Source organism: Emydura macquarii, unplaced genomic scaffold (genome assembly GCF_026122565.2).
Source record: "Emydura macquarii macquarii isolate MOO-44397 ecotype Brisbane River unplaced genomic scaffold, CSIRO-AGI_Emac_v2 contig_2292, whole genome shotgun sequence".
Taxonomy (NCBI): domain Eukaryota; kingdom Metazoa; phylum Chordata; order Testudines; family Chelidae; genus Emydura; species Emydura macquarii.
This window is the reverse complement of record NW_027132429.1, coordinates 2,677,658-2,705,555: the sequence shown is the minus strand read 5'-3', so window position 1 is coordinate 2,705,555 and position 27,898 is coordinate 2,677,658. Positions and strand designations below refer to the sequence as shown.

The following is a 27,898-nucleotide window of genomic DNA, read 5'->3' as shown; positions in this document are numbered from 1 at the left end:
GAGTCGGGGCCAGGCAGGGCTGGGACAGGACGGGTGGAGCCTGGCCTTTGGCTGCCCCTTTGCGGGTGGGGCACGTTCGGGGGGAGTTTTGAGGGGATGGGGGGTCACCTAAAGGAATGTCCCCCCCCCCCGGAGAATGGGCGCCTGGCTGGGGGGTTACAGGGCTGGGCTGGGAGCCAGGAGCTCGGGGTTCAGCTCTTCGCTCTGCCACAGACTCCCCTGGGTGTCACGTCCGCTCAGGGAGCCTCGGCCGTAAAGGGGCCGACCAGTCTTCCCTGCCCCCCAGGGCTGCTGTGACGATACGCAGGGAGCGGGGCCCATAAGCACCTTGCCAGGCAGGGGTGAGATGGTATTTGTCAGCCATGTTCCCCTCACCCTGCCTGCAGCGGGGACGGAGCCGTGACAGAATCAATCTTGCTGCTGCTGCACCAAACGCACTGAGGTTCTGGACGCAGCTGCCAGTATCCCCAGGCTGCAGTCGGTCTGAGTCACGATAACTGGGCGTCTCACGAGTGGCCGTGACAGATCCTCAACAGAATAAGGCTGTCTGGAAACCACGGTATGAACTGCTGTAGGCACAGGAACGCTGGTGTCATCTGCCTGGCAGGGTGCAGTGATGGACGTGTGCCCCACGCACCACTTGTGTACACACACACACTCCTTCTATCCGGGTCCAGCCACCACTCACACAAACTACGCTTGTCTGCACAGATTTACATGTCATGGCTACCATCTGGTCAACATGCCAGGGGCTGATCAGGGAACTCTGTGAGTTTCAACAATTCAAGCTAAAGAGCCAGGCTCTCGATCTGAGAGCTATAAGAGACACATACCCTCTGGGTTGGGCGCAGAGGGAGAATTCATAACACATGTGCATAAAAGACCGTGCGTGTGTGTGCAGATACACACCACATCGTTGCACCTCTGACATTCAGTGACTGCATTTCTACTTAGGATGGGTCCCCACTATTAACCTTCGTCTAGGGCGTCTTCCCTTTCAGCTAGTCATGAGGTTATTCATCATTTCCTGTCCAAGTGTTATGCAAGCAGTGCTGTGTTCCACTTCAGGCAGTAATGGGGAAGTGATTCTCAAATAGCTTGTGGAGATTTGTGGAGCATTTGGAGATTTAGAGAAATATAAAAGATTCTTAGCCTTGGCCTGAAAGCTACAGTCCATTGATCTATAGTAAAAAGCACAGAAAACCGCCACAAGATTTAGGGCCTGAGTTAGACTTTAGTTATGTTTGGTGTAAATCTGGAGTAACTCCACTGAGGTTACTCCGCATTTACACTTGTATAGCTGAAATCACTGGACCTGCCTCTCCTCTCAGTATAAATCAGGAGTAACTTCATTGAAGTCAGTGGAATCACAACGGTATCAAATTGGTATGAGAAGAGACTTGTGCCCAGAACATAACATGTAACTTACACCATAGCTGATGTCACTGGCAGTGCCAGTTTTTATCAGGCTTCCAATTCTATTTGCAATAGGAAATGGAAGAAAAACCCTTTTACATTCTGGGACATTCTGTAATTTCCTCCCATGATGGTGAAACTCCACCTTGAGCAAAACCTCCTTCTCCTTTTCATTTGCGTCTAGCTAGGAACTTTCCATGCATGCTGGACTCCTCCTCTCTGTTCACCAAAGATCCAGGACTCTCGGCAGAAAGATGAGCCTGTGGATTCTCTTTCTCTTAGCCGGTATGTTTCCTTCTCCTCCGTTTACACTGTATTTGAAGCTTTCCGTCTGGACATTCCCCCAGAACGGGGGACCTGCAGCTCATGTTGTAAGGCCAATTATAGATGGGAGGGTGAGGGGAATAAGCAACCATAGAAATTGCACAGTGATTCGGTAAGTGTAGGGCGTGGGGATAAGATGCTGGGCTTTATCTCTGGAAGGGATCTCAGCAGGAAAACGGAAGGAGCAGAGTCACATTTGCACCCATTTGACCCTTTCATCCCAATTCATTTGACCAGTTCATCCCTGGCATAAACTTTTGAGGGCTGAAGTTACGGCCTGTTGGAGCCTCTCTGGGTGTGTCTACACTGCAGTAAAAGACCCGCAGCACAGCCGCAGCTGATCTGGGTCAGCTGACTTGGGCTTAGGGAGCTTGGGCTAACAAGTGCAGTGTAGGCGTTTGGGGTCAGGCTGGCGGCCGGACTTTGAAACCCCATGAGGGGGGAGGGTCTCAGGTCCTGGGCCCCAGCCCCAATAGCTACCTTGCAATTGTTAGCCCAGCAGCCCAGGCCCCATGAGCCTGAGTCAGCTGCCCCGGTTCTGAGACTCAGCGCCGCGGGTTTTTTACTGCAGTGTAGACGTGCCTCTGAGTCCTCTTTTGGTGAGCTGTGGAGCAGCTCCTGGGTGTTTCCTGAAGCTAGCACATCTGTGCTTTCCTGCGTCCCCAGGGGAGATGCAGCAGGGCAGGGCAGGGTGTGTGGGAGGCTCACTCTGCTCCAACTTTATTGTGCCTCCGGGGGCAGGCAGGGCAGAAGCTGGCATTGCCCCGGCCCACGCTGTCCCCAGTGGGCAGAACAGGAGCACCTCCTGTGGTGCGCCGGAAGCTGTCGGTGCTGTGGATACACAGAGGTGCCGCTCATGACTGTCAGTCTCTGGGCACCTTGCATCATCCTTTCGCTCCCTCTTCCCCTGGCTGTTCCAGGCTCTTTGGCAGGCGCAAGCCTGACTCCCGCTCCACTTCTGTACCTGGACATGTCTTCTGACGCCCTTGCCGAAGGAGACTCCGTCCGGATTGTGTGCATCGCGCCGAGAGCCTACGTGGACAGTGAGTTCTGGCTGCAGAAGACGGGTCTGCCTCAGCCTGTGCAGATGCTGTTTGCCTCAGAGGGCCAGCACAGGGTCACCTTCATCCTAGGGAATGTCACCAGGAACGACACTGGGGAGTACCGGTGCCGATACCGCAGCTACAACGGGAGCGCCGGGCAGATGTCAGAGTTCAGTAGCGTGGTGGAGATCGAGGTGACAGGTAAAGGGCTTTTAGAAATACAGGAAACTGGCTGAGCTGAGGAGAGAGCAGGGAAGTTTAGTGCGGTTTTCCCCCCTTCCCCCCAGCTCTGCTGGTGCCCCTCAATCCTGATCCACAGCCCCTGGTATCCCAACCCTGGACTCCCCCACCCCCAGCTCGGTTGATGCCCCTCAGCCCTCCACTGCTCTTCTAGTCCAACACAAAGCTGCTGGCACAGGCTGATCTGGAGAGTTTGTAGGACAGATGCTTTCCTGCTGACCTGGTGGTGAGAGCAGGGAGATGCTGTGGTGAAAGGTACCATGGCTGGAGTGGGTGTCAGGACTCCTGGGTTTTCTTCCTAGGACTGGGGAGAATGGTGACTCGTGGTTCAAACAGGAGGGTAGGGAGTCAGGACCCTGGGTTCTGTCCTGTCTGGGGAGGGAGGAGGGTCTAGTGTTCAGAGCAGAGCAGGGTGTGGGTTGCCAGGACTCGTGGGGCCTGACCTTGACTCTGCAAACCAGTGTGAGGAGAGCAGCTTTCTAAACTGTCTCCTCCTTTCTTTTCCACTGAAAATCTGCCAGCGACCCCTCCCACAGCTTCCACAGCTGCTCCAGAAGGTAAGGACAGGGACAAAGGGGAGGCAGGGAACCTGTGAGGGTTTGGGAAACAGGACTAGGGCCCCAGGGGAACCATGGGGAAGGCCATGGCTGTGACTGAGATTGCGGGGGGAGGGGAGGGGGTGCTCACCTTGTTCTGAAGCTGCCCCGCTGGGGGTACAGTCTGGTACCCAGGGTGGGGAGAGGTGTGTGGGGTCCCTTTGGTATCCGAATCTCTGCTTCCTCCTTCCGAGGACAGCCAGTAATAGCTTTGCACTCCCCATCCTGGGGGCCAGGTAACACCAGCTGCTTTCTCTGCATTTCCCAGCTTCCACGTGGCTGCTGCCTGTGACCCTGAGCGTGGCTGGAGTGCTGCTTCTGACCGTGGTCCTAGTGGTCGCAGTGGTGGCGATCAGGCGAGGTACGTGGAACACAGAAGCTGGGTCTGGGCTCTCTGTGGTCAGCGGTGGGTGTCATACCGCTGGGGACTGGGGCCCAGGACTCCTGGGTCCTAATCCTGGCTCTGCTACTGGGTGTGTCTTGGCCAAGTCGTTGATGACAGTCATTTTCCACTAATGACAGGGTCCCAATTGGACACATGCATAGCCCGATACACAGAACTGTTGAGAACCGTGTGTGTGTGTGTGTCTGTCTGTCTGTCTGTCTACTCGTCGATAAGTTACCCTCAGCATTGCTTTTATGACATCGTATGGTCTGTTTTCTTTTTACCAGTTAATGCTAGAAGACAACAGCTGAAAAGGTGAGAGACACTTGGAAAATCTAAGGTCACTTGGCGCCAGTGACTCCCATGGCCTAGGCCTAAGGTGAAACTCTCCCCACTTTCAAAAGTCACTTAGGAGCCTAATACTCATTGGATTTCAATGGGATTTAGGTACCAAAAAGCCCCGATCCCTTTTGAAAATTAGACATAGGGTCCTAAGTCATTCAGCTGCTTCTGAAAATGTCACCCTAGTCCCAAGGCCGGGCGGGGCCGGAGCAGGACATCCTTAGTGATGGACCTCGCTGTATCTGTTTTGCAGGGATCAGGAATCATGTTGGACAGAAACGAACTTTCCCACAACAGGTCTGTGGTAGAGTAAGATACCAAGCACTTGTGGAGAGTAAGGGCGACCCCTGGGGAACTTCTCAGGACGCTGGTGGTGAGACGGGCTTGACAGATGCCAGGAGGAGGCTGTGGGTGACATTTTCAAACGCATTTAGAAGGGCAGGTGTCTAAAGGCTCCTGGGTTCCCCTCATGGCTCGGCGGGGGGGGGTCTCGAGATCGACTGGTTCAGTCACTAGAGCGTGGCATGCCACGTCCCACCCCAGAGGTGGCTGCCATCAGTGATTGGTGAAGCAATCCCTTTAGGGTGAGAGGTCCGGCCCCCGGAACTCACACCTCTCTTCTCCCTTTGCAGATATGTCCTTCGATAACTGCCTCTTCACCGTCTCGGTGGTAAGTCGTCGACCCAGGGCTTTGCGGGGAGGGCGTGAGCCGCTCTGTCCTGCGCCAGGGGGGACATGGGCTGCTCTGAAGCTGGGCATGACAGCTGGGTCTACGGGCAAGAATTTCCTAGGGCAGCCGCTGCCAGGCAGCCCCCTAGTCAGGGGCTGAGTTTGCGTTGCAGTGCCATGACGCAGCCATCTCTCCCGTAGCGTGCAGTGTGCTGAGGGTTAAGGGTGGCTCCCACATGCCCCCTGAGCTGAGCCTCCACAGATCCTTGCACTGGTGGAGCTGTTGCTTATCCTAGAGCCGAACTTCACCCTCTCTCCCTGTCTCTCCCCCCCACCTTCCATTCGGCAAGAAAGCGGACCTGGAAGCTGCGGGCAGCCAAGATGCCTGCATCTCCCAAGGCTCCAGGAAGAGACTCAACTCGGGGACCGACTTCAGCACATTCAAGTCCTTGCAGTGACGGCCCAGGTGGCGGCTGGACCCGGATGCTCCCTCAGGCGACCCCGGCCCTTGATTCCTGGAGACCTTCAAATGCTGTTCTGGACGTCTTACTGGGAGCTGTGCTCCTAGCACCAGTAAGCTCCAGGGGCTTCCCTTGGGAACCCAGCTGGCCCCTTGCCCTCTCCTTAGTCCTTCTTTGGGCTCAGAGTCTCCCCCAGAACGAAGATTCTGCCCAAGGGGCCATTGTCCATGTAGGGTGTGATTATACGTCGTCTTAGTTGGGAGGAGAATGGAAGAGTTTTTGGTTGGGGCTTGTGCCCGGCTGTGCGCCTCCATGGCCATACGACATGGACACCGTGCCCAGAATCTCGTCTGCCTCCCGCATCATGAGCAGCGTCACCAGCTGAGCCCCGGCGGCTCAATCCCTGGGGCCAATGTCGGAAGCAGGAAGATCCCGGCTGGGACTGCGTATCTTCGGGCAGGATTTGTCTGGCTGGCCGTGGATTCTTTCACTGTAGCCAGAATGACATTCACACCAGCCAGCCACCCCTCTCTGCCCCTCCACAACCCCCTTCCTCCAAGCAGCGCTTCCTTGGGATGACCCGAGATGAGGGAAGAGCCAAAGACTCCAGGCTCTTGTACATGGAAAGTGCTCCTGTACTGCGGTGACGAGCGGTGGTTCTAAGCCAGAGATGGATGGAAGATGCAGATGGGTGTGTGTGTCTGGGGGTGGATGAATGGATGGATGGATGGGTGTATTTGGAGATGATGGATGAGTGAGTGTGTGTGGATGGATCGATGGATGGGTGTGTCTGGTGGAGATGTGGCTGTATGGACGTGTGGATGGATGGGCGTGTCAGGATGGATAGCTTGGTGTGTCACACCAAAGACATTTCATCTGCAATCCCGGAGGGAGAATGAGCATGGACGCCCCGAAGGGACCGCTGTCCCACCTAACTCCCTCCCACTCTAACCCCTCTTCTTCTGTTTGTGACTTTCACCACGGGGGCCGTTCAGAACATTTACACCTTTGCTTTTTGTTTCTGTAGGAAGTGAGCGTGGTCTAGTGATTAGACCAGGGAGCCAGTACTCCTGGGTTCTATCCCCAGCTGACTCGCAGTGTGACCTTAGGAAAGTCTCTTCCCCACTCTGTGACTCAGTTTCCCTATCAGTAAGAGGGACGATGATGAACCCCCTCTCCCCCGAGGACTGCTTCCCAGACTTTTTGACTAAATGTTACAGTGTCTCCAGCTGCAAGGTCATTTCCGATTCAATAAAGATGTAAATTTGTTGTTGGGTGGAAAATTCAAGGTGTGACCTGGTCTGCAGCTGCTTGCACCAAAGCGGGGAATTCTCGGTCTCCTTGCTGATGAGCCAGAGCATGTGCCCGTGTCACCACTGCCCTCTGCTGGATGGACTCAGCGCTGCGGGGCTGGGTGTCACAAGCCCTGTAGTGCTAGCAGTCGGTGGTGATCCTCTTTTTGTTCAGGCGGGACAGAAGGCAGCGGGGCTTTTACACCGTCTGCCGCAGGATGCAGCGGGGCGAGGGTCAGGACAAGGCAGGCCCCACAGCCCGACCTTTAGTTCTTTACAAGCAGCTCTCTCTCTCTCTCTCTTGCCCTTCCCCGTGTGTGCCGCGGCAGGGCTGGCAGCCTCGAGCCCGGGCTCCGAGGGGCTGAACCGGCCTGGTCCCAGCGGCGAGAGGCCGCCCAGCGTGCGCTGGGACAGGACCACGGCAGGGCGCGTCCGGCCCCTCCAGGGGCAGGGATTCCCCAGCCCCCCCATGGCGCCATTCGCTGCCCGGAGCCACAGGGACCCTGGCGTCCAGCCCCGCGCGCCCCCCGGGGACCCCGAGAGCCGCTGAGCCCTGCCCCCCTCACACCCACGCGGGACCTCGCCCAATCCAGCTGTTCACTCGGGAGCCTAACGACGACGCTCTAACATCCGCCCCTTCGAGCCTGCGCCGCCCAGCTCCCCCCACCCCGTGTCCCTCGCCCCGCGCGCTGCGCCCGTCGGGGGGGGAGGGGCCACGAGGCCGGGTCGGGGTTGGCCTCTCCCGTGGGGCCGGCCGGGGAGACACTGAGGGGGCGGGGCCAATGACGTACAGGGGGACGCTGGGGGCGGGGCCAATAACGTGAACGCGGTGACGCTGGGGCGGGGCCGCGCGCGGGGAGACGCCGAGGGGGCGGGGCCGTGCGCGCGGGGGGACGCCGGGGGCGTGGCCGGGCGCCGGCGGGCCGGGCGGGCGGAGCCAAGATGGCCGCGGCGGTGTCCGTGTTCCCCGGCGTGCGGCTCCTCACCATCGGGGACGCCAACGGCGAGATCCAGCGGCACCAGGAGCAGCAGGCGCTGCGGCTCGAGGCGCGCACGGGGCCCGACAGCGCCGGCCTGGCGCTCTACAGCCGTGAGTGGGGCCGGCGCGGGGCGGGGCGGAGCCGAGCCGAGCCGAGCCGGGGGGCCGGCCGGGCGGGGGGAGCCGGGCCGGGCCGGGCCGGGCCGGGGACCTGGGGAAGAGCCGGGCGGTGAGTGGGGCGGGGGGCTCCGTGGGGGGCCGGGGTCTGTGTAGGAGTGGGGCTGTTGGGGGGCTCGGTGTCTGGGGGGGGGCTGTAGGGGGGTGTATGTAGGAGGGGGCGGGGGGTGTCTGGGGGGGTGTATGTGGGGGGTGGGGTCGGTGTCTGTGGGGCGGGGGCGGGGGATGGCCGGGGACTTCAGCTAAGAGCCTGGGTGCGTGTGGGGGGGATGGTGTATGTAGGCGTGGGGCAAGGGTAAGGGGGTGGCCGGCACTTGGGGCAGGCGGGGGGCCTGGGGGCGGGACACAGGCTTGGGTCAGGACGAGCCTGGGGCACAGAAGAGGCCAGGCCCGGCCCGCGTTAAGGGTCTTGTTGCCCTGCGTAGCCCTTCAGCCCCTGAGCTGGGCCGGGCTCCCGGCAGTGGGGCTGCGGGACCCGCCGGGCCGATGAGTCTCCCCTGGAAGCCGGGCTCGTGTTATCCGGCACCGGGTGTAGAAGGCACCGAGCCTCGGTCAGTGCCAGCGAGTTCTGTCGCCCGGGTCTCTGCCCTCCCGGGGCTTGGGCTGATCGTCTCCAGAGTTCAAGCGAGGTCAGATTGGCGGTGGCAGATGGAAGTCGTTGGGTGTTCGCCTCTCCCTTGCTTCTGTTGGGATCTTGCAGCATTTAGTCTCTTCTTCCTTGTGTGTGTGTGAGGAGGGGAGGATTGAAGGTGGCATAGGGAGGCAAGGTGCAAAGTCTTTGGGGGAGGTGTGCGTAGGGGTGTGTGTTTGCAAGCGGGCCAAGAGCTGTAACTTCTGGGTAGATTCTGGGGGGGGGGGTCTGGGGGACGGGGGGGGTCTGTTCCTTTTATATGGGCGCCCGACTCCAGGCTGTTTGCACTGGGCAGGGAAAGCTTCTTGGGCCACTGCAGACAACTCCCCTGTGCCGTGCTGCGTTTCCTCGTGAAGCCACCACTGTGGCTAGCGTGGCATGCCTGGGGTGGCCAACAAACCCTTTTGCCTTCAGTGGAGCGGCCTTCGCATTTCCCAGCATCTCCTTGGAAATCCGGCTCTTGCAGTTTGACGCGGGCAGTTTGGTTTTCTAGAAGGCCATCAGTCTCCGCTCTGCCACCTGGGAGCTGCTGTGCCGGGGAAGGGGGCACTGAGGCACTGACTGAGGTGCAGAGTGACCGCCATGTGGCCTGGCCTCTTGAATCGATGTCACGGGTGGAGCTTTGGTTGAATTTCCCTTGCCACCAAAGCAGCAACTGGGGTTTCATGCCAGGTTGCTGGGGTTAAAGGCAAGTGCTCCAGGGGAGTGCGAATGGGCTGTCCCTGGATTAAGTTCGGTGCCCGATCTGGCCTGGAGTGGAGCGTTGTCTGTCTCTGCAGAAGATGTGCTCGCTGCGGAGTCGGGGAGGCAGTGCACGTCCCTCCCTAGTCCCACCTTCTCTGATCATCCCTGCTGAGGGCTTTGGAGACCGCCAGGACCAGGCGGACGCTGGATGGGAGCTGTCAGGGTGTTGGGTGGGACGTTGGCTGCTGCTTCATTTTTCACCAGTCTCTTGCGGTTCTTGGAGTTCTGGGCTATGCTGCTGGGGCAGCTCTTTCTCCTGGAGTCTGGTGCTCGCTCTCCTCCCCCAGCAATCTTCCCAGCCCTGAGGATGGGTTGCAACAGGCTGTGATACCATAACGCTCCCTGGGTGGGTATGAGTGCACAGACTGGTTCTAACTGGGGGTACCCAAGGCCTACCCCCATGGTGCTCCACACCCCCGCATCCCTCCCCCGAGTTAGGGACTGGTTTACGTGGCACAAAGCAGACCCAACCCGTGCAGTCATTGGGATCCAATCCTCCTTTCCTGAGCTCCGGGGCCGGAGTGACATCCCACGCACTTCATCAATCTTCTAACGGGGCTTAGTTTACATGGGGAGACCGGGTTTGTCAGCAGCAAGGATAACATTAGTTAAATAATAATGTAGACTTTCAGTGCAAGCCTTCCCTGTGCACCGCTTGCCGCCCGGACCCTGGGGCTGGTCTGGGAGGGTTGGACAGCGGCAGAGGTAGTGCGGTCTAACGGCTAGGCCGGTGACATGGGGCTTCAGACCTTGGTTCTGTTCATGGCTCTGATCTCGGGCAAATCACTTCACTTGTCAGTGTCTCTTTCGCCTGCATCCCCCTCGGTCCCTGAAGAGCTTATAATCAGCCGATCTCTTGTGATTGTGCAGCTGGTGGCACGCTGGGGCCTCGAGCTCAGCTGAGGCCTCTACATGCTGCTGCAGTGTGAGTAAGTGAAAGGGGCCAGGGTCTTTTCATTGTCTGAGTGAGACCCGTGTGAATAGCCGACTCTGCAGCGTCTCGGTTGTGACAGTCACAGGGTGCTCGAAGGAAATTTGGTTTTAAATGTTGTTTTAAAATCGGAGGTTATCCCTTTCTCAGTACGGGTCTGAAACCGCTTTTTAGTCAGCAGTAAAGCACCAAGACCGAGATCTGATTTTTGTCAGATGTCAAGATGTTCTGTTACTTCCTGCGTTTGATCCTCTTTGGCCAGCGGAGCGGTTGTGTGGAGTAAATCTGACACAATCCAACCGATTTCTCCAGCATTGATTTCCTCCGCACGAACGCTGGGCCCCGCTGCCGGTTTTTAAGCTCTCCATCGCTCCAAGTTTGCCTGTTAAAAGAAAGACAAAAGTGTAGGTGAGCTGTTTGGTCAGCTGATCAGCCTGCTGTCCTTGTAGGATGCTGTGAATGCTAGCGTCTGAGGTGTAGTCCTGTATAAAGTTCCGTGCTGGCGAGAGTCTGATTACATGTCTAGAAACGTGGAGTTCTTTAGACCAACATCTGGGACACATCCCGTGCAGCCGTTTGGACTGTGGTGGGGAGCGGGTATGGGGGAAGCAGGTGATGGTGGAAAGAGCCGAGGTAATGGAAAATGCGACTTTGTCCTAATGCTCAATGTCAGTGCAGTGTGCGCGGCGGGGAGGTGGGGCAATTTCTCCTGTGTGGGGCTTCTTGCTTATTTCTTAGCAGTCCAACGTCCTGCCCCACTATAATCGGCTGCCCGGTGCCAGCTGATCTTCAAGCATTCACTAGTGCGGGTGTCTGTGTGATTGCAGACCTCATACTGTGCTTTTGTTTTACAGTTTCTTAAACCAGGAACATTCCTGCCTCAGATTGCTGGGGAGCTTCCTTTCTTCCTGTGATTTGCTAATGCAGCCACGGCTCTGAGCAGCTGGAAATCTCTCCCAGTGCTTTGTAACAAGAGTGACCTGTCATCTGCAGCCTTAGCACCCCCCTACCTCCCACCACAAGGGATGCTGCAATGTTACATCCCAGAAAAGATCTAGGTGGAACCTGATCATCTTCCTTTGGCTGAACCAGCTTGAATTAGGTGCCTTCCCGGGCAGCCTACAGAAAGCCATCTTTCTGAGCGGGTGTGCGTCCTGTAATGATGGAGGGGTGACAAGGAGTTTCTTTAGGTCTCTAGCTGGCTAAGTGCCTGTTGTAATGATTTATTCAATGCTGCTGGGATTTGATTGTATTGACTATATGTTTAGGGCCTTGGATAAGCGTCTTTTTAATATTATTGAAATCAGAATAAATAGCATGTTGGTTGTTCGGGCACATGGAAATTCCTTAGGGCTCGTTTTTCAAAGCAGAGCTTTTTTTTTTTGTCCTTAGAGTTCATGCAGCAATCTTTCCTTTCCCAAAGACACACTTTATGTACTCTGCATTCTGTGCCATAGCAAACAGCTGTCAGACAGCAAAAGCACACAGCCTCTACATCTATTTTAAAACCAGGATTCCCAAGCACAGCCAGATCTCACTAGATTTAATTTCTCTTCCTCTTTGTTACTTAATATGCTTTAGGGGGACAGCATCAGGTGAAAATTGATCTGTTCTATAAACAGCTTTCCTTATCTGTTACTAGTGCCTGAAATGATTAAACCCAATAATAACCCCCAAAAAATCTTACTTAAATGTCACCATTCAGGCTGTTGGTCTCATCTGAGTGAAACAAAGCAATGACAGTAAGCTAGTCAATTTCAAGTCTTGCTTGTAGTCGGTTTCAGGTGCAGGTTATGGGGCTGCTTTAATCACACAAACCAAGCTTGGTTTTTAAAATCCTAAAAATAGTCTTAAAATCTTCTAAACTTCTGGCCTTCCCTCTCCGATCGTTGCCCGTTACACTGATGGGGGAAGGTTGATTTTTGCTATTGTGTCTTAAGAACACAATCTCCAGACGGGATCAGAAGTGAGGTTCAGCTAGCCCAGCATTCTGTCTGATGGGGACCAAAGACCCAGCACTTCAGGGGAAGGTGCAAAAACCCGACAGACAGATGTGGGATAATCTGCCCCTGTGAAGGGCTCATCCGTATCCATGATAGTCAGAGATTTAAGACCTAATGCATGAGGTTTTATATCCCTTCTAAAACTTCTTGTAATTGCTGTCTGAATCATGTGTGGTGCAGTAGTGCTGGGGGCATTGTCCAGGCGCTAGGCAAACAGTCGTCAACTGTATTTGCTATTTTCACTCTGGCTATTCTTGCTATCTCGATAAACATCCACTCTGAATCTTGCTGAGTTCTTGGCCTCAACAGCATCATGTGCCGGTGAGTTCCACAGGCCAAAGAGTATTTCCTTTCATTTGCTTTGAATGTGCTGCCCTTTAATTGTATTGGCATGTCCTCTTGCTCTTTTGTGATGAGGCAGGGAGACGAGACATTCCCAGTGTTGGTGCATGAGTGAGGGTTGCCGGATCAGGCCTGTAATCGGCCGCCCACGTATTTAAGTGCCAGCAGCATGCCTGGTATTGTACGAGACATAGGGGGGCATGAACCCAACCCCCAGGAGTTTCGCTAGCTAGCTGGGGCACTTATGTGGCCCATCATTGTAGTCTGGCCTAGTGGCTAGGGCACTCTGCGTCTGGGGAGACCTGTGTTCTGTTCCTCCCTCGGCCACTGGCCTGCTGGGTAACCTTGGGCAAGTCCTGTCTTTGATCTGTGCCTTAGTTTCCTCGTCTGTAAAATGGGGATGATGATCCTGGCCTCCTCTGTAAAGCACTTTAAGATCCGTGGCTGAGAAGTGCTGCGTGGGAGCTTCCCTCATAGCCGTCCTGTGTGGCAGGATAATGCTGCGCCCCATTGGACGGATGGGAGCTGCGGCCCAGAGACAGGGACTTGCCCGAGGTCACTGAGGAGGGAGTCTGTGTCAGCGCAGGGAATTGAACCCAGGCTACCTGCCCCATCCTCCCTTTCCCTCTCGCGGCGTGCATCGGGCCTGGCGTGACGTGTTCACAGGCTGTTCTGGCCAGGCTGGCTTGGGGCACCCTGGCTGCTGCTTTTGTGACTGCTTCTTTGTGGGGATGGTTTTTTCCCACTTTAATGAAGGAAAGACCCAGCTTGCATGTGTGGGGCGCGTTCTCCTCATGGTTTAAAGGAAGATCGCAGAGAAGGGACTTGTGTGCTTCGACTTCAGGCTTTTCTCCTCACGAGGTGCTTGGATCTAACCGGTTGCTAGCTCTGGCTGGAGCGTATCTCCGGGTCGGTAATGTGCCTACTTTGTTTCTGATCCAAAGAACCTCAAAACCCCCATAGTAGGAACCTTGGTTCTTTCCTCTTTGCCATTGCCTGGGGGATGTGCTGTTGAAACAGACGCTTCCTGAAATCCAGAGAGAAGCGCGGTCCAGTGGTTGAGGCACAGAAGTTTAGGACTCAGGAAATCCTGCTGTCTAATTCTGGCTGGGATTCCCTTTCTAGCCTGGGCATGTCTGTCCCCTCCTCTGCCTCGTGTTCCTCATCCTGAGACCAGAGAAGCTCAATCTCTCATTCTAGTGAGACTCAGCTCAATTCATTTAGTTTAACACAGAGAAGCAAAGAGGTGACTTGATCTCGGTCTGTGGGTATCTACAGGGGGAACAAATATGTGACAATGGGCTCTTCGATCTAGCAGACGCAGGTCTCACACGATCCATTGGCTGGAAGTTGAAGCTAGACAAATTCAGATGGGAAATAAGGTTTGACTTTTTAATGTGAGCGTAATTAGCCATTGGAACCATGTAGCCAGGCTGGTGGTGGATTCTCCAGCACTGACCATTTTAAAATCACGATTGGATGCTCTTCTAAGGGATCTGCGCTGGGAACTAGTTTGGGGGGAAGCTCTCTGGCCTGTGTTTTACAGGAGCGCGGACTCACTCGAGGATCACAGTGATCCCTTCTGGTCTCAGAATCCAGCTTATCCAAGAGAAGGCTGAGTCACTTTACAGACGTGCAGCACAGTCGAAGGGAAGTGTCATTATCCTTCTTGCAGATGTGGAGCTGAGCACTGATAGATTGACTCATAGACTCAAAGATCAGAAGGGACCAATATGATTGTCTGGTCTGACCTCCTGCACAGCGCAGGCCACAGAACCTCACCCACCCACTCCTGTGATAGACCCTGACCTGTGACTGAGTTACTGAAGTCCTCAGATCATGGTTTAAAGACTTTAAGGTGCAGAGAATCCACCAGCAAGTGAGCCGTGCCCCATGCTGCAGAGGAAGGTGAAAACCCCCCAGAACCTTTGCCAATCTGCCCTGGAGGATAATTCTTCCCAACCATGGTGATCAATTAAACCCTGAGCTTGTGGGCAAGACTCACCAGCCAGACAGCCTAGAAAGAATTCTCTGTAATAACTCCGAACCCCCCCATGTAACATCCCTTCACAGGCCATTGGCATCTCTACCAGCAGCAGTCAAAGATCAGTCAGTTGCCACACCAGGCTGTCCCATCCCCTCCATGCACTTATCAAGCTCAGTTCTGAAGCCAGTTAGGTTTGGTGCCCCCCCTGCTCCCTTTCGAAGTCTATTCCAGAACCTCACTCGCTGCCCCTTTTCAGCAGGAGTCTCCAAGGGCTTTGATCCTTTAAAAGGACAGGTAGGCTGGTTTAAAATCTCAGTGTTTGCTCTGGTCATGTCTCTTTAACTTCTCCCTCTACCTGGGGAGAAAGTGACTAGCTTAGTCTGCAGCATGTTCCCTCCCTTATCACCTCCCTTCCACGGCATTTGAGCTCCCTGAATTATTCCCAGGAAGCAATTTAAGTTGGATTTTTTTTTTTTTATGAAGCATCTCAGGTGTTAACATAGAGCAGGATCTTTTTCTTAAACTGCCAGTGTCCCTTCAGCCCAGACAGGCCAGCGGAGAGAGCACTAGAGGGAACAGTCGTGGGCTGGCTGGAGGCTGGATTAGGTACGGCAGGTCTCCTTGCATCTCAGACCTCTGTGGTTCAGCTGATGGAAGCAGGCTTTGTCAGTGCAGTGTCTTCAGAGGCAACCTAGTGCAGTTCAAAGGGCAGCTAAACAATGGTCTGCTCTGGACGCATCACTTGAATTCTGTTTTTTCCGGGGTGCGTTCTGTGAGAGTGGGGGGTATCCTGGCCCCCTGCTAACCGGAGCTGTGGCCAGCCTGTTGTGTACTTGTCTCATCCGGACAGTCGTCATCCTGATTCGTCTTGTAAAGCGCCGGGAGCTGGATGGAAAAGCAACATCCGGGAGAAGGTTTCAATGTGTGTGTTAAACGAGCGTTGCTCTCCAAGGTGACTCGGCCAGTTGAGTCTATGCTGCTGCCATGCATCCTTCAATGTTTGCATCGGCAAAAGAACGATGCATGAGTCTAAGACGTCCCAGGTGTGGACCGAGAGGCTTCTCTAGCCTGAATGCCTTCTGCACGCGGCAGGCACCTTGAGGTTGCTCTCACTTGCTCCGTGGTTCTGGGCTTCCTCTGAGGTTTGCCAGCCCCCAGCTGGCGTTGCTGTGATTGCAGTTGGGGACCGAAGTCCCTGCAGGACTGGCTAACAGGTGGGGTGGTCAGGTGAAGCTCCCCTCTCTGATGTGGGCGCTCTGAGTCTTGCCCGAGGCTGGCTTTGGGCTGAGCGGCTCTTTTTGAACAGGTTTCAGAGTCTCGGTCGGGAGGAGCCGAGCCGGGCCCTAAGAGACTTGGCAAAGCGCTTTCTTCCCAGATGTGTGTTGCCCTGGCGATGGGGTGGGCTGGATCCACGGCTCGCTCGCTGTGGGGCTGGAATAGGGTGGAGAAGCGGTCGCTGTGAAGGGGGCACGTTGCTGCTGTGTCCCTGGCCACCCCGTCTAGCGCTGCTTTAGTAACCGACGGGAGTCCGCATTGGACACTAGCAATGTGCTGCCGCCCCAGGGAGCTGAGCTGACCTCGTCGCCAGCGGGGCTGGCGTGTTAGCGAGCGCCGGTAAGAGTGGCTGCAAGGATCCACGAGGAAGCTCTGGAGGGGAGAAGTAGGGAGATCCCACTGTGCCCGTGTGTGTGTAAAATCGGGGAGCTGATCTGCCTCTCGGAGCCCCGGTTTTTGCCATGTTTTCTGAGGGAGCCTTGTCTGGTGGGTAAAGCACTGGTGCCTCAACATTCAGGGACTTCCATTGCTGCCTCCCTTTGTGCCTCAGTTTCCCCATCTGCAAAATGGGGTGAAAAACACCCTTTAAAGGGGGCTGTAAGGCTTAATTACTTGCTGTTTGTAAAGTACTTTGAGATCTACACAAATTTTACTGGCTCTTCAAACGGCTCTGCAGACGCTACCTGCTTCATCCCCTGAGTGGGGAGGGTCAGTGTCATTGTCCTCTTTATACAGAGGGGAAACTGAGGCACAGATGCAGTCACTTACCCACAATCAGTGTTGGCTCCGGGACACCCTAAGTCCCAGTGCTGTGATTGGACTGCTAGGCCGCATCGCTCCTTCCTATTGGCCCTTCCTAATTCTGCCCTTTCCCCCTCATCTGCTCCGCCGGCACTGCTAGCTCCTCCACCAGTCTGTCTGCCTCTCCACCGCCCCTTGCTCCCCTGGGGCGTTTGTCGAACCGAGCCTTGGTGGGCCCAGGGTGGATTTGAATCCCTCTTTGCACATGTGGCTGTTGCCATTTCAGATAATTTCGCCTTCTCTGCACCAGGGACAGCAATAAATGGTTCTGAAAAGTGACCTCCAGGCCCAGCCCCTGTAGAGGAAAATGTACAAAGGTCCAGACCGTTCAGCGACTGCTGTTCTGAACCGGCCTGGCCTTCCTGCTGGTTTCCAATCCGGTAGAGGCTTTGAAGCCTGGCTAATGTTGCCTTCCCAGCCCTGGCTAGGGGAGCTCTCTACAGAGGGTTGCCGGCCTGGCCAGTGAGGTGAGCCGGGCTGTTTCTTAAACATTCAAAGGAGGAATAAACTCCCCTGAGCACTGGTTGGCAGCAAAGCCTTTGTGTAATGGCGGGTAGGAGGGCCAAGGCCCCCCAGCACATAAATACAGTCGCTGGCGTTAGCCTCTCTGTAAATTATTCGCCAGCCTTTCTGTTCTTTCAGCCTGTGTGGAAGCCCAGAGGACATCTGCCGTCCCTTTTATTGCTCACAAAGAAGCTAGGGGCCCAGCTTGACAGGCTGATTAACATGGATGGGAGAAATTTGCATGTAATAGCTTTCAAAAGCAGCACCTTGTGTGGCAGCGCTGTGCTTTGGGCTGGAACCGTTCCTTTCAAGAAGCTCCCGTGCTTTGGGTTTTCCCTTCGTCGGGGCAACCCACAGTCCCAGCACATGCAGACTGCCAGTCATTGTCCCGGGATGGCTTCTTGTGCCTTCCGGAGGCAAATCTGTTTGGACTCCATTGTTTTAATTCTCTCTCAGGCTGTTTTCGCCTGCTGAGCCCTGACCTTACGTAGCCCTTCCCTGAATTAGCAACCACTGATTTCTGCACCGCAGACTCTTTGCTTCTTCCTCATGGCTTAGATCCCTTTGTAGCAGGCAGCACACCCCGCTCAGGAGATCTCTGCAACTGTGATACTCAGATTGTTGGCGCAATTTCCCCCTTCTCTGCCTGCTACGTCTCTGCTGACTTGGAGGCACAGATCGAGGTGATGGAAGTGCAGGATACATCAGAGTCAAGTTCCCCCCTGAGGGGAGTTGGAGCATCTCACGAGCGTCAGATTCATTGCCACTTAGTTTGCAACATCACGAGTTTAAGAGGAAAAGTTGGGTCTGGACGCCATAGAAAGGACTGAATCTGTGCGCGGTTCCTTACGGCAACGGGTGACTGGCTACTTCGTTTCTTCACACACTTTGCACTTGAAGCCACCAGGAACTGGCCTCCTTGTTGTTCGCTTAAGCTGCCGTGCTGCCCTGCTACAAACATTCGAGTAACTCAGTGAAGGGGGTTAGGAGGCAGCCGGGGAGCCCTCAGTGCGTCTCTGTCCTGCCCCAGATGGACAGATGAGGGGAGTTTGTTCTCCCCGGCTGTTGGCCAGGTTGCGCCTCTGTTGAGATGCCAAGCCGCTATCAGACTCGTGCCCCCTCCCCCCGGAAATCCAAGTGGTAGCTAACTCCCTAGGAGGAGAACTGAATGGTATCGTGCTCTGGGCAGGTCAGAGTGGTGGGGGGCTGCGGGCAGCAAAGGGGGACCCCCCCCATCCCCAGGGAGATGAAATCCACAGCCCAGACACCAAATGAAACTTCCTTATCTCCTCCCTGCTTTTGTGCCACTGATTGCTCCAGGACTGGCGTGTCCTTTGTCCTGTAACCCAGTCCTCCCGGCGCAGCGGGCTGGGGAGATGAGACACTGGAGCCCCTAGGCTGCGGCTGACTGCCGCTTTGCTCTCCTCCACGTGCGGGTCACGGGGCCAGTCCCCCCCTCTGCTGGTTTTTGCTTTCAGTATAAGATGTCAGAAGCTGCTGTCAACTTTCCTGATCTGACCTTGTCAGCTGACTTTGCCAGGGCTGTTTGCAAAAGTCCAACCCTACCTCCACTGCTCGCTTCCCTCCCCGCCCCTCAGTAGATCTCCGGCTGGAGGCTTGGGATGGAAAGGGTTTACTTTGGCTATAAGCAGAAATCCTGGCTGAGTCGCGGGCCCATGAATGAACGGCGCAGAGATGGTGGCTGAAGAAGCAGAGCCCAGCTGCTGCAACCCATGACCAGGAATCCACATTTCTGTGGGCCGCGAAGGAAGCGTGTTTGAGGTTAATCGAGGTTCTCAAGAGCGTCCCCCTGGCCCTTCCTGAGGATGCTTTTGCTGCTGAGTCACCCTCTGAGCTGTAGGGAAAGGTGGGTCACAGAAACAGAGCAGATTCCAGGTTGGATGAGGGAAGGGGTGGATTGCTGTTAGAGGGAGACCCTCGATCTGAGTAGCTGGCTCTGGGGATCTGAAATCTCTTGGCCCATCCCTAGAGTGGGTGACGGGCCAGTGTCTGTGGCCCCTTTGTTTCCGTCTCAACTCGATCGCTTTCTGGAGAACCGTCCCGCCACGCTGAGGAGACTTGATTGAGGCCGTGTCAGTTTCCCTGTCACTACCAGTGACACTTCTGGTGGCTCCGGACATTTCCCACCTGGTCTGATGCAGCGACTCCCTCGGGGAGTGCGTGGGTGTGAAGAGATGGAGCCTCGCTGCCCCCTTCGCGGGACGCCTCTGTCGTAAGGTTTTCTGTTACTGCCCAGCCGCGGAGTCTCTGGGCGCTGTCCCTGTCAAATCTCTGACTGACGTGATGGGCTTTCTGGTGTCTGTATTTCAACCCGACCGAAAGCTGCTGCTGCTGCTGCTTGCCCTGAAAGTAAAATGTGCAAATCTTTGATTGCGGGAGCCAGCTGTGAGAAGATGCAGCGTGTGCAGGGATTAATTCCACACACAGCCTTTTCCATCGTCCCAGCTGCGGGTGTCCAGTCCTCTGCAGGCAGCCAGGGCAGCACCAGCCCCATTCCATGGACTGGGAAATAGGGGGTGGAGAGAGAGGATGGTGCAGTGGTTAGAGCACTAGCTTGTGAATTGTGGGACATGAGCTAGGTGCTCTGTGACCTTGGCAAGTGATTTAGCCCCAGGTCCTCTCTGTGCAGGAACCGGGGGTTAGGATCTCAGGTCTCCCAGGGATGCTGGGAGGATCAATACAGTGGGGACCAAGGCTCAGAGGGCCACATATGTTCCTTAGACCAACGTGACTTGCCTGGGACGACCCACCGACCCCATGGCAGAGCTGGAAATAGATTCCAGGAGACCTGGCTGCCTGATCTGTGCTCAGCCCACATCTTTCTCTGTACACCTGGAGAGCTGGGAGCTAGAACGCCGGCTCTACGGAGGCGATCGGCTTATTGCAGCGAAGAGGCGGGTGGGAATGAGATGTGTTAAATTTCCAGACTACAAAAGGCAGCTGGAGCTGCAGCTCTGGGGGGAAAATCCACAGCTGAGGACTTTTTATTACCCGTCGATGGATTTCTGGTTGCAGCTAAAGGCTCGCATCTGGCTGGCTCTGCCTACTAGACAGCGCTCCCGCCTCAGTTATGTGAATGAGCAGAAATGTCTCGTCACAGAAGCTAGCGAGACCTGACTTCAGGGCGTGGTTGTGAGACTAGCCCAGGGTTTGCCAGCCTGAATTTTGTCTCGCTTCAGCTTCCAGCCAGGGGAGGAAGTTAGACTTTTGTCTCTAGGCTGAAGATCCTGTTGTTAAATATTTGTTCCCCAGGTAGGTGTTCCAAGGCTGAGATCAGGTCACCCTTTCACCGTCTCTTGTTCACGGAGTTCCTGGAGTCTCTCTCCGTCAGGCAGGTTTTCTAACCCTTTCATCGTTCCTCTGTCTCTTCTCTGACCTGTCTCCAGTTTAACAACATCCTTCTGGGATCGTGGGCTCAGAGAGGTTATTTTACCTCTGTGCTTGGGACTGGTGCGACTGCTGGTAACCTCTCTGCTCCTGCTCCAGATTCCTGTTTGTGCATCCCAGGGTTGCATTAGCCTTTTCGGCCCCTGTGTCGTGCTAGGAGCTCGCGCTCAGCGGGTCATCTGCCATGTCCCCAAATCTCGGGTTCCCGTGCAGTGCGGGTCAGGGGAGACGGAAGTTCTCCCCCTTGGGTTTGAGAGGGCTGGTGGGAAATGGGTTTGCCTGGGCTCTGGTGGGATAAGTGGCACAGAGGGTTCACGGCTGGAGTTTTGGTCAAATCCAGATTTGGCGTGCATGTGCCCAAGGGAAAAATGTCCCCGAGTCCCACCGTTCACCAGGGTCTTGGCCTGCGACTCTGCATTCTGAGCCTCCAACCCTCCCCAAAGAGAAACACTCCCTTTCCCCACCCGGCTGTTCAGAGAGCTGTAGAGGACTACAACTCCCATCATGCACTGCGGCACTCCAGCTTCGGGGTTTGGGAGCCCTCCTGTCCAGCTCCCCCTTGGCCTCTGGGCCTGCGAAGCCTTGGGTGGGGAGAGCACGCCGGCGGCGTTGGCTTGGCTCTGGCACAGATGAACGCCAGCCAACGCCCTTGTCCGGCTGAGCGATCTGCACGCGCAGCCTGGCTGGAGCTGGGCTGATCGCTGATGCTGCGTGTGCTGATAACACGTGAGGCCCCACGGCTCAGTCTCCTGTGAGCTAACGAGTTCTCCCCCTCCCCCCCGCGACGTCCATTAATCCCGCCGTAATTGGATGAAGCCCCTTGGGGCTCCGAGCAGCAGAAGGGGTCTGGCCCTGTTTGTTCCATGCCAATACATGGCACCGCCTGCGAAGGGCTGGTAGAACTGGCCCAGCTGCACACCGTGCATGGGACGCGGCTTCCCAGCAAACTGGGCCTGTAAACCCTGTCTGCCGCATGGCGGGGGCTGGCGGCCGGCTCAGGTCAGTCCCCCCTCCCCAGCCTGCCTCGGGATGAACCTCTGTGGGGAGGGGGGCGTCTTGCTGCTGCTGCCTTTCTGTTCCAATGGGAAGCGCCCGGCAGGGTAATGCCCAGCACAAATACTTGTCTTTTTGTGTTTGCCCAACGCCATTTTACAGGGGCTCCTCACTCACAGATGGGCTGCAGGTGCCAAAATCTTGGGGGGGGTCCATGAAAGGACCGCGATAGCCAGCGAAAGTAGAACAATCCCTGAGCTGGTGTTTGTCCCGGGGAGGATAAAGGGGAGAAGCGGGTGAAGAAACCCCTTTAGCAAGCTGTGTTCAGATCAGAGTTGGCTCACAAGCAAAATGAGTCGGGGGGTCTCAGCCTCTTTACTGAGGGACTTGGGCCCAAGTCACCGAATAAACTCAAGTGGACGTCTGTGCTCAGGAGAGAAGAGGGGACCCAACTGAAACAGCAGGAGATTGAGCCCGGGGCTGTGCTAGCAGGAGCTGCAGGCCGGGACCAAGGGGCGCTGGCAGAGCTGGGAAGGCCGTTTGCACAGCCCCTGCTACGCACGACGCCGTTATCATGTTGTTCAAGCCCCCTTGCATCCCACTGCTACAGTGCAGCTCTCGGCTGTATGTCCCAATCCTCCCCTGGGTCTGTCCCGCCCCCCAGAGCCGGTCCCTCCTGCCGCAGCTGAGACGAGCGGAGGACGTCTCTGCGACCCTTGGGCTGCAGGCACACGCAGCATTGCAGCCAGCTCCCGTACATAGCACGAGGCTGGCCGCGTCTGCGGGACACGGGGTCACCAGCGAGCGACAGGCGTGGCCCAACCTGTCGGCGTTAATTGTCTCCTTGGAGCTCCTGCCCCTGCAGTCGGGAAGTGCAGAATCGACCTCTCCTGGTGGAATCTGGGTGTGTCGGCCTGGTTGCTCACTGGAGTCGGGCGCGTCCCAGACCGTCCTGCCTTCGGCACAGCCACGCCTGTTCTCGCTCAGCCAGCGTTGGCGCCCGTCCCCCGACAGGAAACGCTTCCCACGGCGGGCGGGGGGCGTGAGAGAAAGCCGAAGGGCTCCAGCTAGATTCTGTCGAGGCCTTGGGGTTGGGATTCCCAGCCCACGGAGGATGCGCTGTGACAGTCGCATCCAGACGGCATTGTATGCGCCGGAGACTGCAGTAATCAAGACTTCAAATGACCGCACCCAATCGAGTGTGGCCCTGTTGTGCTACGTGTGCGTGCAACCCCCCTGCCCCTGCCCCTGGGACCTTCCAGTCTGAGAGAGCCGGCCATGTGACATGCACAGGAGGTCGCTGCCTGTCAAGCCGTTGCTAATTGGCTGCCGTCTCCCTAGCATTGCAGCAGGAGCTCGCTCCGGCTTGTAGGGAAGAGGGAGCAGGGGTGAGAGCCAGCGAGAGCTGTCAGCATGTGCGGCTGGCGCTGGTAACGAGGAGGGGGGCAGGGAGTGCCCAGCGAGGGCGGCTGGGTCCGCCAGGGGAGAGGGGAAGGCAACCAAGTGGCTTTGAAGTCCCGGCCTTGGCGATGAGCAGCGAGAGCCGCCTTGGAGAAGGCGAGGTGGATGGCAGCCAGGGGGCAGGGCCCCAGATGAGGCGAGGCGGGTAGCTGCTGGGTCTGGAAGCGGAGGAGGGCTGTTTGTCAGGAGTTGGGGGGCGGCGCGGATCAGCAGCGGCGGCTCCGTGGATGACAGACCGTAGAGTTGACTGGAAGCGGCAGGCGAAGCAGATCCCTTCTTCCCTCCCCGCCACGCGGCTCTAGGGATGAGTCTAGGCGGGTGAGGGGTGCGGCTCCTTTTCGTCTGGTACTGCTCAGCATCTCTCAAATACGACTCTTCGGCTGCGTGCCCTGCCCTGCCCTGCTGATCCCAAAGCACGCCGCGCCTGCTGGCTCAGCCGCCTCTTTGATCCCTGTGCGGGGGAGTTCGGCGTCCTGGAAGCCCCTGTAGGCTGTGCCAAAGAACCCTGCGGTAACGACCTGTCCCGCCGGGTATTTCAGGAGCTAACGTTTCTGAAGTCAGAGCTGTCCCGCTGGGGGGTGGGATCCGGCGCTTTGGGACGATCTACACGTTGGCTTCTTGCTCTGATGCATCTCCAGACCATGGTTGCTAACTCCTCCTTGGAGCTCAGGTGGGGAATTCAAGCGAGAGAGGATCAGTGGTGGGATGGGAAAGCCGGCGATCTCTGGGATCCCCCCTTGCTGAGGGGGCTTGTCCCAGCTCTGCCAGGCCTTGTACCACCCTGTCCGTGCAGCGCGTCATCCCTTGTGCCAGCCTTGCTCTGCCCACCACTGGAGGGCGGCCACCTCTGGGGCTGAAAGATGGCACCCGGGCTGTCTTGGGACGCGTGTCCCCTGACCCCCTCCTGTGACACTAACCCTTCATTTCTCTTCTCTCCCTTCCCCAGAGGAAGACGTGTGCGTGTTTAAATGTTCCGTGTCCAGGGAGACAGAATGCAGCCGCGTCGGCAAACAGTCCTTCATCATCACGCTGGGGTGTAACAGTGTCCTCATACAGTTCGCGACGCCGACTGGTACGTGCCCCCTTCCTTGTGCTTGCTGCTGGGCTTGGGGGGTTGGCTGCTTTGCACCCCTTGGTGGTGCCCAGTGGAGACGCTCCTGCTGTCCCATCAGTCTCTGTCCCAGGGCAGACTCCTTCCCCCAAGGTGACTTGCCAGACTCCTGGCTCTAGGACCCGACCAACCTGCTAGGCCCTTCTCAGGCCCTCAGTAATCCAGGTCCTGCCCTAGGAGCTTAGCCAACTGGACCAGGCCCTGGAGAGGTGGCTAAAGGGACCGAACCAGCCCCGGTCGGGCTAGACTAGTGGGGGGGTCTGACGGGGCTGTTCTCTTCCCCCTTCTCAATAGTGGCTGTCCCTGAATGATAAGGAAATGCCCCTCGTGCAACCGTGACCCCGTCTGGCTGCTGTCCGGGACAGCACTGACCAGAATCCATGGGATCCTGTACCCACATCCCCTCATTAGCCTAATCAAGTCCTTCCTCCTCCCTCCATGTAACCTGTTAACCCCTTGGGTGCTGGATCTCTTCTCCCATTCCTCCCCCCAGCCCAACCAGCTCCTGTGCTGCTGCTTTATAGGACCCTTCCCGCCCCCACACACAGCTGGACTGTCTGGGAGTCCCCACTCCTCCCTGCAGGGCTGTGTGGGGGGCCAGCTGGGCCTGCTCCCCTCACCTGGTTGGTGGTCTTTCAAAACCACTTCCCCACTGTGGTTCTGCCCAGGCATCGCAGTCCTGGCTGGCAGTGCCCTGGCCCTTCCCGCCCTGGCACACACCCCACGGCTCTGCAGTTACACTGGAGTCTGGACCCGCAGCACCCCCATCCTGAGCTGCTGCTCGGCCTCCGCCCCTAGCGGTGCTGATGCCTCTTCTGGTTTTATCCTGGTTTTCTCCCCAGTCCCTCCTTGTGCGTTCCACTCTCTGCCTCCAGTCCATCCTGCCACTGCCCAAGACAGAGTCTTGGGGGGATCTGTTCAGCAGCACAGGTGCATGGCTTTCTCAGGCCCAGCGTTCTGGTGGCCTTGTGTTAATCTTCCCTCGAGGCCCTGGGCGCATCCACTGACCGTGCCCCGTCTCTGGCCTTGCCAGGATTCTTGGAAACATTCCCATCTCCTGCTAGCCTGCCTCTCGCCCTGTCTTTGTCCTCAACATCTGTCCTAGGCCCTCCTGACTCCTTCAGTCACCTGATTTCGGGGCATAAAACCCAAACGTGCTTTCCTCCTTTCCCAGCTGCCACTGATGCCAGTGAGACCCTCTGACTAGATCTCACACGAGTCTCTGGGTAAAGCTCGAAAGGGGTGACAAATAGGAGGACTTGAACTGCCCGGACACCTGTTGGAAAAGGGATACGGTGAAACAGAGCCTTTCCGATACGTTCTTGGAATGTCTTGGGGACAGCTCTTTGTTTCAGACAGTGGAGGAAGAGACTCGGGGAACGGCCATTTTAGATGTGATTCTGACCCCCGGGGAGGAATTGGTAGCAAATCTGACGGTGGAAGGTAATTTGGGTGGAAATGATCATGAAATGGGGGTTTCATGAGCCTAAGAGAGGCTGGAGTAAGAGCTGTAGAATAAGGACAGTGGACTTCAAAAGCCAGACTTTATGCGACTCCAGGAGCTGGAAGTGGAAACACGGACGTCTTGCGAAGGAGCTGCACAAAAACCCACAAGCCAGGTAGCGACAACATCAGAGGCTCTGACACACGCGTTACACCTCGCAACGGACACAAAAGGCAGTACAAGATGTGGGTTGCTTCAGATCATGAAGCAGGGGTGCAATACAAAGGTTCTTTAAATACATGAGGTGCAAGAGAGACACCGGGAAGAACAGGGCCAGCACTTAGTGGGGAAGGAGAACTAAGAACTGATGACGTCAAGGAGGCTGAAGTGTTTAACTTTGCTTCAGACTTCACCAAAAAGGTGACTAGCGACCCGGTTCTCACCACAGTGAATATTAACAACCATAGGGAAGGAGCAGGTAAAAAATACTGAGGTCAGCCAGCTGTATTCAAGTCGGCAGGGCCTGATCAAATCCATCCTAGGGTATGGAAGGAATTAGCTGAAGCACTCTCGGAACCGTTAGCCACTGTCTTTGGGAACTAGAGGACGGGTGGGGTCCCAGAGGACTGGGAAGGGCAAACTTGGTACCTCTCTTTAAAAAGGGGACCCGGGGACTCTAGAGCAGTCAGCCTAGCTCCAATAGCCGGCAAGATAAAGCTGGAATAAATGATCCGTTTGTGAGCACCTAGAGAATAATAGGGTGAGAAGGAATAGCCAGCACGGCTTTGTCGAGAACAAATGGTGCCAGACCAACCAATTTCCCCCCTTGAGTGCGTTAGTGGAGTGGGGGGGGAGCAGTAGACGGGCTATATCTTGCTTTTGGCACGGTCCCATGTGAAGTTCTCATAAGCAAGAGGCGCTGCTGTTACGTGTTGGTGTTCCCCGTGCTTCGTGCAAGTTCACTAGCATACCGATGTCAAGTGGCCGTTGGATGTGGCATTACCGACCTCCCAGAGAACGTAGCAACGACTATAGCTCCTCGAACCGTCCTTTTCAGGACCAAAAAAGAACACTTGTGCCAGTCCTCCAAATATCCCGACTTCATGTAGAAGGGATGTCCAAAGAAGAAGCAGATTCTCTCCAGGACCCTCGAAGACCTCACACTGACATCGTGGCCCTCCAAGAAACACACGCGAAAGAAGACACAGCTGCTAGACGTAAAATCTATGGAAAATCGCTGCTGTCAACCATCCAAACCTGGGCTAGCAGCATGCACGCGGGACGGGTTCGAAGATGTGGAAGTTTTGGAAGAATCATCAACCGGCGGAAGAGAGATCAGCATGGTTCGAATCAGAGACTTCATTATAGTGAACATGTACAAGCCACCTGCCTTCATGTAGTCTGATCCCATCTCCCCTTCTCTTCCTCATCTGGCCACTTCCATAGGCGACTTCAGCATCCATCACAAAGACTGGGGATAGCGTTCAAACGACATAGCCAGGGACCAGATCACAGAATGGGCCTCCCTCGAAAACCTCCACCTGCTCTTATGATCTGAAGCAATCCGGATCTTTTCGGTCTGCGAGGTGGACAAGGATCACAACCCTGACCTGTGTTTTGTGACCTGTAGCAGTGCAGGCAGCTCGCTGGCCACAAGCAGAACCATCCTGAGTCACTTCCCGCATAGCCGGTATTGCCCAATTATCCTCCAGATCTGCCTGGAAGGGTCTCTTGCAGTTGGTGCCAAAGCCGTGTTGGAACTTCCACAGGGCTGACTTCACTTCACTTCACTTCACTTCCGCCTACACTTCACTCGGATCCCACAGCTCGAACCAGGACCTAGAAACTTCGGCCATTTTGCAAGCATTGTAAAATCAACTGAAGAAGTGCATCCCATGTGTGGACAAAAGAATCCGAGTCCCTCCTGCGGGAATAGGAGAGGAGCGGTGACCCAGGTAAAGCCACTGTGCGGCTTCAGGCCTTGAGTTCAGCGCACCTGGAAAGGTGGAAAGAGACTCGTGAAAGCCTTCATTTCAGCCCGTCGAGCCACAAGGCGTGGGTTCTTCTGCGGCAACTTGGAGAATCCTAGCCAGTAACGCGACGCCTAGCAAAGGTGACCGCACATGCTGTCGCCTCGCTTCTTTCTAACAGCAAGACACCCACAGGGACGATCACCTGCCAGGAGGTCCAGTGGGAATTCTGCAGAAACCATCACCAGTGTCCAGAGGCATCTCCACTCTCCATACTCTGTCGAGATCAATGCTGTGCTGCTGGAAAAGCTGCCAGGGTGATGGCATTCCTCCAGAGTTTCGAAGAACCTGGGCAGACGGGACGAGAAT

At 56.2% G+C, this 27,898-nt stretch overlaps 2 protein-coding genes across 6 annotated transcripts in view; both read left to right on the top strand.

The window, feature by feature from the left end:
• The first annotated feature begins 357 nt into the window (after positions 1-357).
• On the top strand, positions 358-6,864 carry CUNH19orf38 (chromosome unknown C19orf38 homolog). Of its 5 annotated transcripts, XM_067560393.1 has the most exons (9): positions 358-559; positions 1,601-1,701; positions 2,661-2,984; positions 3,545-3,580; positions 3,888-3,980; positions 4,292-4,319; positions 4,600-4,643; positions 4,979-5,016; positions 5,366-6,003. In XM_067560393.1, exons 2-9 carry the CDS (start codon positions 1,614-1,616, stop codon positions 5,471-5,473), a joined length of 759 nt encoding a protein of 252 aa, XP_067416494.1. In that variant the 5' UTR covers positions 358-559; positions 1,601-1,613; the 3' UTR covers positions 5,474-6,003. The 5 variants fall into 5 exon arrangements, with proteins under 5 accessions (XP_067416494.1, XP_067416491.1, XP_067416490.1 ...); XM_067560390.1 differs by lacking the exons at positions 358-559; positions 1,601-1,701; positions 5,366-6,003 and adding an exon at positions 6,504-6,864 and having other exon boundaries at positions 2,123-2,984; XM_067560389.1 differs by lacking the exons at positions 358-559; positions 1,601-1,701 and having other exon boundaries at positions 2,123-2,984.
• An 827-nt stretch (positions 6,865-7,691) lies between these two features.
• CARM1 (coactivator associated arginine methyltransferase 1) overlaps positions 7,692-27,898 on the top strand; it is a 48,121-nt gene continuing 27,914 nt past the window's right edge. Inside the window, exons 1-2 of the mRNA XM_067560555.1 lie at positions 7,692-7,858; positions 23,951-24,076. Of these exons, the coding sequence (XP_067416656.1) occupies positions 7,711-7,858; positions 23,951-24,076 (274 nt within the window). The 5' untranslated portion in view covers positions 7,692-7,710. The remainder of the gene's footprint in view (positions 7,859-23,950; positions 24,077-27,898) is intronic.

Coding starts and splice junctions, on each gene's coding strand:
- CUNH19orf38 (XM_067560389.1), top strand. CDS start 2,174: ATGAGGGGGGAGGGTCTCAGGTCCTGGGCCCCAGCCCCAATAGCTACC. Junction 3,981..4,291: donor AGTGGTGGCGATCAGGCGAG/GTACGTGGAACA, acceptor TCTTTTTACCAG/TTAATGCTAGAAGACAACAG. Junction 4,644..4,978: donor AACGAACTTTCCCACAACAG/GTCTGTGGTAGA, acceptor CTCCCTTTGCAG/ATATGTCCTTCGATAACTGC.